Here is a 13808-nt window from a genome sequence, read left to right as displayed (position 1 = left end):
TTTTTTTTTTTTTTTTTTTTTTTTTTGTTTGTTTGTTTTTTTGCAACAGTCCCAACTCAACTTTCAGAAAACTAACCAACCACTAGAGGAGCTCGGGAAATACAACTGAGTGGGTGACTCTGGATTCTAGCCACTAGTGATATTTCTGGTTCTGTTGCTTTGGGTATGAAGAACCCCCAGTGGCTGCACAGGCTGGCGAGGGGTACAGACCACTGGTGTGGAAGGTAGGCATTTGCCACTGAGGTGAACTCAGGCCCATGGTGCACATGGATGCCTCCAAGAGCCACTGGGGGGCTCCCTGCAGCAGGTGGTGAGGACGAGTCTGTGTCCTTAATAACAGGCTTCTTAGTAGAAGCTGACGTGGTGCAGCTAGGTTTTGGGGTTTCCACAGCACTAGGGAGGGACCAAGCCTGTGTATGACCTGCACACAAGTGCCACGGCAGCCCCAGACAATGTACCAGAGACAAATGACCAATGGCAAATGGCACCACTGTCAATCAAAATGTTCACAATAAAAGATGTCAAGTAGTAGTGCCTTCATGAGAGCGGCATTCTCTCTCTTGGGCCAGAACATTTATGTGTCTGTCCTAAAAGGCTTCTCCCTGTTCTATGACCTGGCTTCTAATAGATATCATTAAGGAAAAATAAGTCCACTAAAAAGAAAATACCGAAGTCCTGACACGTGGAGCAGGGGGAAGGGCTTTCCTATTTTCTCTTTACCTCTGCATTTTCTTACGATCACTAGGATGGGCACGGGAGGACCACAGTAGACGTTCTCTACTCCTCGGCAGGTGTTTATGATGTAACACTATCTGCCCAATCTGGGAGTTCCCTGAAGGCTGGTGCCACATTTACACAGTTCGAGGGCCTGATAAATGTTAGAAATGGACAAACCAAAGAATGAACAGATAGAAGACAGTCCAATAACTCAGCTCTGGTATTCAAAGTTCCCCTGGTCCTGTCCTGACCTTGGTCCACGTACTCTGTTGAGCCCCAGGAACCGCCTGGAACCTCAGAGTCCTCCAAATCTGCAGCCCCAGGGGCAGCAAGAGTCCGAATGGTTTCCTTCTCTTCTGCAGGTGATGCCGAGTGATTAGAACCATGATTATTCTTGCTGTTGCTGTTGCCCACACAATCCTGCTAGCACGACAGCCAGTTCTGGCTGCAACAGAATAAAAGAGATTTCCCGGCCAGAGCACTGCAACTTCTGACCACTTGTCCTACTGATTTTGCTGAGTTGCACTTATCCAAGGGATACTCGGTGCTGTAGATGTTGGTTATGGGCTGAGTTTCCAGGGAAGCAGATTGAGACAGAAATCAGCACATGAACATTTAATCAGGGAGAACTCTAGGGAACAGCAGGTCTGAATGAGCAGGACTGGACTGAGGAGACTTCAGACTGTGAGGCAGTCTCCAGGGATACTGCAACTGATCAGGTAGGATCCTGTGGCTCCTGAGTCAATGCATGACATGGTGCATCCCGGCAGGGGGCATGGTTCCAGGCACAGTCACTCTCTTCATCAGAGCCCATCCCCAAAGAGGGCTGATGCCAGAGAGAAATCCCAGGTGCTGGAGAAGTGAGTCCTCTCTTTTCAAAGGGGAACTTAGGCATTTATTGCTCTTTCCCAACAAAACAGTGCACAATTACAACACCCTGTGGTGCGACCCATCCGACTGCTCCGCCCCTCTCCAGGAGAGGTGACAACTCTCACTGTCCCTTCATCACTCCTCATTTCATGATTTAGGTACACGGCCTGACACCCAGCAGGATTGCAATAAACGTTGTTGAATATATGCATCACTGAACACTGAACATCAGCATAAAAACATGGATAAAATACAGTGCAATTAAAGAAAAACTGTCCCCAATGAGTTCTGTGTGATCAGAAAGAGAAACAGCAGAAGCAACAGAGAGAAGGCAAGGCACACATATTTCTGATCTCAATTCTGGGCAAAACCCTGCGTCCCTCCAAACTTCAGGGGCTTGACTTAGGAAATAAAAGGGTAGGTCCCACCCAGCATTCTGTGCAGAAGAGATTAGACAGGGGAGACTCACTGGCTTCCCAGTTTTGTTAAAGGATGTCTCCCTAATGCCATTATTGACCCAGATAAGAAATGTTAATTTTGATCCTGATAAGGGATAGAGTGTGGGGGGGACATCTCAACCCTGTGATTTGCTGAACACTTTCCTCAATTAGCCCAGAGCCATGATCCTCCCAGAAGGAAGCGGACAGTGACCACTAGGCAAGGAATTTACCCTGCCCATGAATGGAAACAGAAACCAACAGGGTTTATGGAAATGATTTGTTGAAAATCAGTAAGGAGGATTTCACCCTCTTAGAATAAAGAAGTAAGAGAAGACACAGAGAGATTTTAGGCAGAGGGTAGTGTGCAATTTGACAAAGAAAAAGATAAGAAATATATAACGATCTCACTAACAAACTGCTCTCTCATTGCATTTGCCCAATATAGAGAGGAACCTCAAAAACACAACACGGAGGAGAGGGGTATTAAAACAGTCCTAAACTCATGCTAACCTGTCACTTCTCTCATAGGCCCCACCAGAGTCAAATATAACTACTGAGTTTAAATTGTCCATCAGAAGGGGTCCTATACCTTGAGATAGTGACAAAGGCAACAATAAGAGCTAAGAAGAAGATTATTGGACGAGAAGAGAGGACTTTGAAAACCAAACAAACGTACCTCAAAATAATAAGCCATGATGCTAAGGAAAGCAAAAGCCAGAAGAACATTTCAAACACTCTATAATCAATACCTGTTTCTACTACCTCAAAAGCTTTCTTGGCAATCAAAGAATTATTTGATAAAAAGAGAAAACTAATAAATGCATGTTTCTGCACAAGTATGTCCACACTCAATTACTGCATACAAAATACACACATTTGATATTTAATGGTTACAAAGTATCCCAAATTGTTTTCTTCCTATGAACACAGATCTTGTGGCTCAGTGGGTACAGCACTTGCCTAACATGTAAGGCACTGGGTTCAATTCTCTGCACCACAAGTAAATAAATAAAATAAAGAAAGAAATGGAAATTCCAGTTTTACTCTAGCATGTATCAAATCGAAGTAGAATTGTAACATAACTGTATTTGTAATTTCTTATTGACTTGAATAGCACAACCTTACCGGAGTTAAACTCATCTCCTTAAAAAAATATAATCACCATGGTTGACATGTCCACACCTACAAGGATACCAAAAAGAAATGAGCCACAAATACTAGAAAGAAATGAGCCACAATTACCTTTGAACTTGTGGAACACAGCCCAGAGCTCTGCGATGTCGGTTGCAAAGGTGATATCTGTGTCGAGGACAATGACTCTCTCCAGGTTGGCAGGAAGAGTTTTGGTCAGGACGAGCTTCATCAGGCCATAAATCCCAGAGTAATGTTTGTTGGGGATCCAAGAAACTTCAGACTGGACAGGATAAGGCACAAAGGGAGTTGGAGAAGGGGAAAAAAGTCACTATATTAATTCTTTGCTTAAAACATTACAAATGGTGCCTGAGACACATAAAGCACTGAGTTTAGCTCCCCTCTCCTAGAGGACCCGTGCTCCCTTGAGGGGGCTCTCCTTTGTTTCTCTTCTAATCAACTTTGCTACCACTTTACTATGCTAAGAGAACAATGCAACCAGTGCTAACAAAATCTTTGATTATAAGAACATGATAAAAGAAAGGAACTTGACTTATTTTCCCCCCAGTACTGAGGATGGAACCCAGGGGTGCTCTACCATTGAGCCACATCCCTAGCCCTTTTTAATTTTTATTTTGAGACAGAATCTCTTTAAACTGCCTAGGCTGGTCTTAAAGTTATCCTTCTGCCAGCCTCCAGAACAGCTGGGATTCGAGGTATGTGACACCAGGCCAGAAGTGGGGTTGGGGGGTATTCAATGCAAATTTGTTGAAAAAGTGCATGAATATCTACTTAGAGTTCTGTTCATGTAATTTACATTCGGCACCAGTTTCAGGAAAGAAATCTGAATCTAGTGAGAGGAAAAGCAATAGTTATGAAATAATTATTACATAAAAATCCCATGCTGAAGTTTTTAAAAATATAATTTTGGCTATTCGAGAAATTATATAGGCTCATTGGAGAAAAGAAAGACAGGCAAAAAGAAAACAAAAAGGAACAAAAACCAAATCATACTTCTGCAACCAGTACCAAATTGTTCCAAGGCAGGTGTGTGTGTGTGTGTGTGTGTGTGTGTGTGTGTGTGTGTGTTTTAAGTCATATTTCAAACCTGCATTATAAACATCACTACTTACTGGCATTTTAAAGCTTATGCTTAGCTATATTTTTTAAGCTGCAATTGAATAGGTTAGTACTGGTACCTTCTTGATGTTCTCAAATAAATGCCCACGGAGGGCTGGGGCATCATTTATGGACAGTCCTCACCTAACAGCAACAAAGCTTCCATACACAGGGACAGCAATGAACAGCCCAGAGGGTGCGATACTGCAGCCTTCATAGGACACGGGAACCATCCGTGCCCCACAGGTGAACAGAGTCATCAGCCAGGCACACACACCTCTTGGTGCCACTTGGTATTCAAAGCTACACTTTGTGACTACAGGTTTCCTATGTGCAGGGTCAGTTGTGAAGGTCATTATGGACAGGGGTGCCATCCCAGCTGTGAAGGGGAGTTTCCACTGGAGTTAGTTAGAGAGCACTCTCAAGAGGTAACTTGTGATAAAACCCCTTTATTGGGAAATGGGATCATCTTTAGTATCCTACAAAATACTCTTTTGTCCTTTAACTCCATTTAGAGGACACTGTTCTTTAAGAAAAAAGAATAAAAAATCAAATTTTAAAATGAAAAACCAAAGTTCTATTCTCAAAGATGTTTGTTACCATGCTATAAAGTAAAGAAATAGCAACCATCCAAATGTCCCCAAATTGAGCAGTTAACTAAAACATGATACACTTTTGATTGATAGCATACTATCCAGCGGCTTGAAACAATGTAGATTAAGATGTAACGAAATGAAATTGGCTTTGATGGTTAAGAACAAACAAAAAAAAAGCAAGCTTTAAAACAACTTTTGCTTAAAACCCACTATGAGTTCTCAAATGGCATGGAAATACATCCTCTGAAATTTATGCAGAGAAAGAAGAAATGGAAACAAGACATCAAATTCTTCAGAGGGATCATTTGGGGGCATTTTTCTGTGTCTATATACCTACATGCTACATTATATGCTTGATGAAAAACAAAAGGGGGTGAAGAGATTTAAGCTCCTGGCATGGGAAAGACTCTCAGCAAGCCTAGGCTCCCCCAATGCTGACTGGGCCCCTCATTCAAGTACAATGACATCTCTTGAATGGCTTCCTATTGAAGGTGGTGCCTGGTGTGAAGAACACTTGGGTTCTAGAGCCAGGTGCACCTGGACTTGGACTCCAGTACCAACAATCACCATGTGTCCTTGGACAAGTCTGCTTAGTCTCGGCTGCCACTGGTAAAAGGCAGATCCTGTAAGAGTGTACTTCTTCACATCTGTGAGGGTGTAAATAGATAGCACACCCAAACTGGGAAGTCTAAGGACAATTTAATAATAGACGGAATCTGGGGCTGGGGTTGTGGCTCAGTTGTAGAGCGCCCACCTACCATGTGTGAAGCACTGGGTTCGATCCTCAGCACCATAGAAAAATAAATAAATACAATAAAAGCACTGTGTCCATCTACAACTAAATAATAATAATAATAATGATAATAATAATAATAATAAAGGACTCTTTACTGCAGTGCATACAGAATTAGAGACAGAACCGATACTTGGGAAGAGAGGTGCCACCCCAGCAGACAAGGCCAAGACAGCAGTTGGTGGAATCCAGAAAGGGCAGCCCCATGAGCAAGGCCACCTGCAGGTGCAGCAGCCTTCACTAGAGGCCTCTCTGTGGCGGCCCACAGGACAAGAACTGGGACACCTGTCTCACCCTCACTCTCCCCAGGTCCCCCATCTCCTAGTAGGTGCCTCTCTGCCAATCCAGATGGGGACTAGAAGGGAAGGGGTGCCGCCCTTCTGTGTCAGTCTCTGGGGGCCCAAAGAGGGCAGCGGAGGCCTAGGGATGACCTGGATGGACAAACCTGTCATAACCAGCAGTCCTGCTGCTAATGCAGGTACAGAAACTAAACAGCAAGGTCAAGAACGAAGCACAGGGAGGGCCTTACATATTAACAGGCACAAAATCCACACCTGAAATCAATCAATGGCATAGGAGGCTGAGCCATGTGTCCACCTCCCGCAGCAGGCGAGCCACAAGCTATAGTTAGTATCTGCCAGGAGGTGGTTGTGCTCTTTCCCCAAAACCACATTACCCTTCTTTGGGAGTTGGCTTCCTGACTAGCCATCACCTTAAGATCTGAGAACTTGGTGAGCAATTCCCTCCAGTGTGCTTTATAAAACTCTTCCTCATGAAAGCCCTGGCCTGTGGAACTCAGCTCGTTTCCTTCCCTCCTCTGGGAATCTGCCTGAACTGAAGCCTGGCAATCAGTGGTCTATGCTGCAGAGCTGTGCTATTTAATCAGACCTTTGATTAACTTATTCATCTATTTTGGTTGCCATCAAAGCAGGAGAGCTGGGTGCACACTGAACACCACCGTGCTGGGTTAAGCCATCTAATTAGATGGCCCTGACTCTCAGCTTTATTTTTAACACACATGTGAGACACTCAGATGCATCACCAAACAGTAAGACTACAGGAATAAATTAATCTCAACATGAGCCCAGGCCCGAATGTCGCCCCAAGTCCCCAACTTAATACATAATCAATTAAGTCCAAGTGTTCAATTAGAGGTAAAGGAAGCATTTGAATGAGTTTGAACTCAGAAAGAAAGCCCCAGGAAAGGCAAGAAAAGTAAAGAATCTTTGGGGTGAGGGAAAACTTCTGATAGAAAGCAGCACATCAATAATAGATTACTCATCCTCTTAAGTAGCACGGCTTCTACCATGCTCCTCCCCCACCTCCTCCACATGCTGCTCTTCCTTCAAGTCTCAGTGCGGCAGCCACCATCTTCCAGTCACCAAGTCCCTGCTGTCTCAGGCTGCACTGACCTCTCCCTCCCCTGCACACAGCCTGCTCTCACGCTGGGTTTAATTTCCCATGTCTCTCTCTTGCATTTGACTGGAACTCCTTGAGAATTTCATTCATGACCCTGGCAAATATCCAACACAATAATTACCCAAGAACAGTTTGATGAATATGCATAATCACAGGGTCCACCAGGCCTGGGTTCAAATCTTACCTTTGGCACTATCCTCAACTAGGAGCGGAAGTGTCCACACATGCAGAAGTCCAGGTTCAGTACACACAGCGGAACAGCTTATTTGTTGAGCCCCAAAGCCTGGCCTTTGGAAGTGGTTCCACTTCTAATAAGTTGTGTGACCTCAGGAAAGCCACATGACCTCTAAGAACCTTACATTTTCTCATGGCAAAATGGGGACTTTTGATATTGACTTTCCAACACAACTGGGGGACTGCAAAGCATCCAGTTTATGCGGGCACTCAGCCTCCACAATGCCACTTCTATTCCCCAGTGTGTGGCTGTCGGTGCAATTAGGGCTCAGTGATCCAGGTTATGAGCTTGATAAAAGCAAAAAAAAAACTACACTATGGAAGACAGGAAAGGGGAAACAGCACGGAGACGGTCTGTCAGGGGAAGTACCTGGCTCATCACCCTTTCCTATGTTTCTATATAAAACGTTAACAAAGTCACAAACCGAAATCTGCTGGAAATTACAAAACCCCTCAAGTGGATCTTCAAGTCAGACAGCACATCCTTGGTTTCAGGAGGAAAGTGGGTGGGGATGGTCACCCAAGTAACCTTTCTGGGCAGTAGTACCTTGGTGCAATCACATTGTGTTCGATTTTCCTCCTACCTGGTGACAAGTTCTAATTCAACCAGAGGTCGGTGGAAAGAAGAGCATCCTGATCAGAGGAAAGGTGGGAAACCTGGCGAGCCCCACGCTAGTCCACCCAAGAGCATCCCTTGGGGATGGTGGAACAGCCTCCTGTCACGTTCTCCATCATTATAAATATGCCCAAGGGTTTGTGTAATTAAACAGATAAAAAAATGAAAGTTAGGGTCATTTTAATGGATAGACTATTATCTTTGCAATGGCTCTTAATAATTCTAAGCAGCATGCTTGAAGCTTTAATTAGGAAAAATGCAATTGTGCTCAAGATCCCCGCCTACTCCACCTATGTGAAGGTACTCATCCAGGGTGTGAACGTCATGAGCAGCCCAGGTTGGTAGACTTTTGTGTAAAGTGGGGGTCAGGGGGCTCTCAATGGGAAACTCCCCTTCCTGAATGAAGCTAACAGTCATTCCGAGTGCCTCAGGTAGAGTTCCTACGAAGCACTGCAAGTGATTTCAGGGTAGATATGAGGCTAGGTGATCCCCAGAAAAGTGACTTAGAAGACCTGACCAGAGAAGGGACATAGCATGGGGGCAAAGGGTTGGGCGGAAGATACATCTCCAAAGCTGAGGTTGTGATAGAGCACCTGCCTAGCATGTGTGAGGCCCTGGGTTCAATTCTCAGCACCATCACATACAAATAAAGAAAATAAAGGTACAATGACTATCTATAACTAAGAAAATTAAAAAAACAAACATAGGGGATGAAGGACAGCAATGGCCCAAAGGTGATGCCAAGCTTTTGATACCAAGGGAAAGAGAGGCAAAGGGGCTGGTGGGCTCAGGGAACGATGCCTGACTCTCCTTGAAGACTCAGGTTTTCAAGAGGCACTGGGCTGCCTCGGTAATATAATAGAAAATAAGACTCCCAGTTTTTTGGGATTTTTTTTGGTACCAGGGGTTGAACTCAGGGGCATTCAATCACTGAGTCACATCCCCATCCGCCCGCCGCCTTTTTGCATTTTATTTAGAAACAGGGTCTCACAGAGTTGCTTAGGGCCCTGATAAGTTGCTGAGGCTGGCTTTGAACCTGCAATCCTCCTGCCTCAACCTCCCGAGCTGCTGGGATTACAGGCATGTGCCAATGTGCCCGGCAAAACTCCAGCATTGCAGTAAGAGCATTATATATGATGTCTTGTTGAAAGCCTCAGAGCCCTACTGATACCCAGGTACCCAAAGTACCCGAGTCACTTCCCATACTGTAATCTCAGTCCCCAGCCTCAGACATACTACTTAAGTGAATGGTTTTCTCTTCCCCTCCTTTCAGGTGCCCTAACCGACTCAAGTGCGCTTTTCACTCCTCTGGATTCCTGCAAGGGCAGAAGTGAGTCTCTTTAAAAAAAAAAAAAAAAAAAGTCATGATTCACCAAGCAGCAGTTTTTTGAGGCAGTTAGGTACTAGCACCTTAGAGTTGGACATTCCCGGCTTTTAACCTCTCAGGGCCTGAATTTTCTCATCTGTAAAATAGGAATAATATCCTGTTTCTCTCTAGGGAGTTCCTGTGTTTGTCATGGAAGCTTTCTCCTATCTTACTAGAAATATTTATGGCTCAAAATAGATTCCTTACCTATATCAACATTTTCTGTGAATTACAAATCACCTTGACACATTTTCAAAAATGTAAAAATGCAGTCACAGTGGCTGCAAAATGCTTGAGAAGTCATTTGCCTTTTGTGTTGTGGGTGGTCGTCTTGACAACCAAGCAAGCTTGGAACAGCAATGAGGAGGACCTGAGGGCCGGGTGTCCTACGGTGGGGCAGGGGCTTCAGGAGGATCATGACATAAAACCAGCCAGCTGGACTCCAAGGCCACCTCTACCACCACAGACAGACATTCAGGTTCGTCTGTTTCAGACTCAGTCTCCTCACTCTTAAAACAGAGAAAACAGAAACTATGTTGTGTGTGAGCTTCAGAGAAGCATGCAATGATGTAGGAGCACAGAGTCCCCGGGAAGCTTTGTGACACGATGAAGGCTCAGCATTAGCTTTCAGGATGGTCACCCAACACACACACTAGACTCTGCCTGGGCTTCAATCCTGGCTCCATCATTGGGATGCTGGATATGTTGGGCAAGCAGCTAAAGCTCTATGCACCTCAGTCTTTTCATCTGTCAAATGAGACCAGCACACACCCTATAGGATTAGGGGCATGCCTGGGCTATGTGTGAGCACTGGCAACTGGTAATTATGGACACTGCCACTAACAGAAGGTACAACAGCAGAAAAGACAAGATTCGTAACTACTAGGTAAAGCCACCTGCATTTGTGACCAGCAAAAGAAACATGTTCAGTCAATTGAGAGCATTTAGATAAGCGCTTATGGGAGATTTAATGTGGGCCAGGAGGGTCAAGGGGCCAGGTCCCATGATGGAGAAGACATGCTCGGTGCTCTCAAGGGGTAGCGGCCCACTGCATGTTCACTTCTCATCACTGCACAAAGAGTCATCTCAAAACGCAGCCACTTCAAACAGCAGCAGTATTTATTTTGCACAATTTCTGCATGTCTGAAATTTGGGGGCACTTGGGGGCGCATGAGTTGGGTGGATTTCTCAAGAGCTGCAGGCATCTGAATACGAACTCTGAGCTGCTGGATCTGCCCCCTCAACATGGCGGGCGGTTGATGCTGCCTGTCAACAGGAAGCCTCAGGTCCTCACCACCTGGTCTACCCCAGAGGGCCATGGGAGTGTGCAGCCCATGAACTGCCTTCCCTATAGTGAGCGGCCCAGGACAGAACCAGGTGGAAGCTGGCATGTCTAATATGCCCTGGCCTCAGAATGGACACGTGTCATTTCTGTACTCTTTTTTGGTCACATAGGTCAGCCATGGACTATGGGAAGGGACTCAACCAGGGTGCGAATATTAGGAAATGCAGATGGCTGGGGACCATCTCAGAAACCAGTCATCACACCTGTAATTACAGAACAGAATGAATGGGATTGTGACGAATTCCAAGTCCGTGTAGCCGCAGTCTAGCAGGAGGATAATTAAAGAGGAGTGGCGGGAACGGAGAAAGGATGAAGCAAGTGGAGATTTCTGGGAGACAGGAGCCTTAAATTTTGTCTTGAAGAATGAGATAAAAGTGCAATTTCTCAAATATTGGAAGGGAAGGATGACTGGTGAAGTACTAGCATTAAGAAAGGCACAGAGGGAAGTACAACCAACCAGGTGTGTGCCTGCACTCGTGAGCACAAACCAACTAACTATGCTCAGTTGCCCTCGAGGGGATGTGGAGCTGGATGTGATGGAGAAAGATACAGAAAGGCAGGGAAGAGCTGAATTTTGGAGAGTCCTGCACACCACGCTAAAGAGCACTAGATAATATCCTAGAAAAGTAGAAAAAACAAAAAAAGGTTTTCACTAGTAGACATATGACCTCATCTTGTTGTTGGAATAGACTCCAGTGACTTTTGGAGAAAAAAGTAACCGCTGAGAGCTTCAGGACCTTGAGGCGAATGGCAAAGGTAGATTTCTGGGGTTAGACTCACAGAAGATGATTCAGCAAGTCTGGGGTAGGGCCCAGACATCTATATTTTTAAACAGCGCCCATTGACTAAATTAAAGTGATTCTAAAGTCCTAGATGATCCTCTATAAGATGTTAAGTGAGAAGACAGAGAACAGTATTTCTCAAGGTCTTCTGGGCTGAACAGGTGACACTGGATTAACAATCAATGCACCACTCAGACCAAGTCATAAGACAGCCCCCAGTCCATGTGTCTCACCTGAAATTGCCACTTTCTTGGATGAACAGGGAGAGAAGACCTTTCTCAAAGATTAAGGAAAGACAATGTTGATGTAAGATCAGGAATTCCTTAGGCATCTCTGTGCCTTGCAGAAAATTTATGACTATGGAGCCAAAAACGTTCCTTGGCTGTAATTCTTTTTAAATCTAGATATCCTGTTTCAATAGAAATAGCTCTCCATCAGCGGACAAGAACACTCCTAGCAACCCTAGGAGAGCTGAAGTACATAGTTCATATCTTCCTACATCAGCCATTGGAGGAAAACTGCCCGAGAGCCTCAAAGCTGGTCATTGAAGGTGACAGCAATCTCCTGCAGGCGTCAGTGAACATGTGTTTATTCAACATGCCCTCGCCTGACATGATTTGCTGGCTTTCCCCTGACATGCCCATTGTTCAGAAATCCACCCAGAAACCATCTTCTACAGACAGAAGTAATCCTGGAGGGATGAAGACACAGTGAGTCACAGGGAAGGTGATCATGGCTCCATATCTCCTCCCACTGGTGGTGTCAAACCCCTCCCTTTCTCATCACCTGGCAAGCAACACCCTCTATTTAGCCTTGTGGAGCTGGAGGGGATTGGCCACTGGAGCGTTTACGGATTGCCTGAACATCCCTCAGTGCTCTATGTTATGAAATGGAGCATTTCAAAGCACTGGGAGTTCTGATTTGTGAACTGGACTGTTACAGTGGTTTAATTTCCTGAAATATAGCTGCCTTCGCAACTAATAGATTTTTCAATGCACTGAGGAGAAAATTGCATTAGCTCCTGCGTAGCCTGGACTTAATATTTTTAGAAGCTGCAATTCTTCTTATTACAGTGCACAGTGTGTATTTATGTATGTGTACTTAGCACAGTGTCAGACACACCAAAGGTACTCAGTGAGGAGTTTTGAAAAAGTAAAACAATACAGTTACACAAACAATGTTCACTGAAAACTTTTCCTCCTGATTGCTACACACTGGCGAACCCAACTGGTTCATTCATTTATTCATCATTCATCTATTCATTCAATAAACACCTAAGTGACTTCTAACTTTGAGGCTCTGAGCCTCTGACTGCTTTGAGAAAGTAATGACACGGTTTGGAGGGATATAATAATATAATATGATAATTATATATATTGAAGACATGGTTTTTCTTGATGGGGATTTGGAAGGGGAGCTGGGGATAAGATGGTGATATTCAGGTGGCTTGGGTGACACTCATCTATTTCCAAGTTAGAGGGCACCAGTTCTGATCATCGTATCTCCAATTTTCATGTGTGTGTGTGTGCCTGTGGATTAAAGTATCAGCCATGATCTGGGGACACGAGTGTGGTCTAGAGGAGATAAGCTATTCAAGTCAGGGATCCCCTAATTCTAAGTCAGTCTCGTGTGTGTGTGTGTGTGTGTCTATATATGTGCATGTGCATATATAAGCATACATATTTTTACAGTTACACTCACCTGCTGCTCAAAGTGCTGAGAATGGAGATAATAAACATCAGGAAAAAAATAAATAAGCCTTGTTTCCCCACTGTCGAGAATTTACTCTATTGCATGCACTCTTAACAGGGGCAAAATCTGGTTCTCATGAGAAAAAAAAAATATCATAGCTATTCCAGTGGTTTGGTTATTAAAATTTCAGGACAGGAGCAACTGGGGCTAAATTAGGGAGTCAAATTTCCAAAGGTTTTTTTGGGGATAGGGATGATGTTTTTTAAGAAGAATCTGAGAAACAGCTATATAAGCTGATATAACACCAAAGTAGCCATAAAACAGAGAAGTGTGCAAACACACACACATACACACACACATACACACACACACATTGAAACCTGATTCCAGGGGGTAGCAGTACCATCTGCTGAGTCTCCTAGTTCTTCCTCCCTTCCTGAATTTATTTAGAAGGCAGCTTAAGCAGAAAGCACATTTCTCTGTCCTCTGGCTCATCATCAGAGAGCAGGGGGCTCTGTCTCTCACTCTCGCCCCCACCCCGTTCTTCTTCCTTCTTTTCCACTCTTACCACCTGCTTCACAGGGATCCATCTAAAGGGCAGCCACATAGGCTGCAATTAGACAGGCATCTGGCCGCTGTGCATAATGAGGCGCTTTGCTTTTTATCTGCAGAGGGCTCTGGAGCACTT

At 44.6% G+C, this 13808-nt stretch overlaps 1 protein-coding gene across 10 annotated transcripts in view; it reads right to left on the bottom strand.

The window, feature by feature from the left end:
- Large1 (LARGE xylosyl- and glucuronyltransferase 1) overlaps nucleotides 1-13808 on the bottom strand; it is a 487150-nt gene that overhangs the window by 200340 nt on the left and 273002 nt on the right. For all 10 annotated transcript variants that reach the window (XM_048802422.1, XM_048802409.1, XM_048802417.1 and 7 more), the window contains one exon: nucleotides 3270-3441. In XM_048802422.1, the coding sequence (XP_048658379.1) occupies nucleotides 3270-3441 (172 nt within the window). The remainder of the gene's footprint in view (nucleotides 1-3269; nucleotides 3442-13808) is intronic.

The sequence above is a fragment of the Marmota marmota genome, unplaced genomic scaffold, assembly GCF_001458135.2.
Source record: "Marmota marmota marmota unplaced genomic scaffold, marMar, whole genome shotgun sequence".
Classification (NCBI taxonomy): Eukaryota; Metazoa; Chordata; class Mammalia; order Rodentia; family Sciuridae; genus Marmota; species Marmota marmota.
This window is presented reverse-complemented; position numbering and strand designations above follow the sequence as displayed.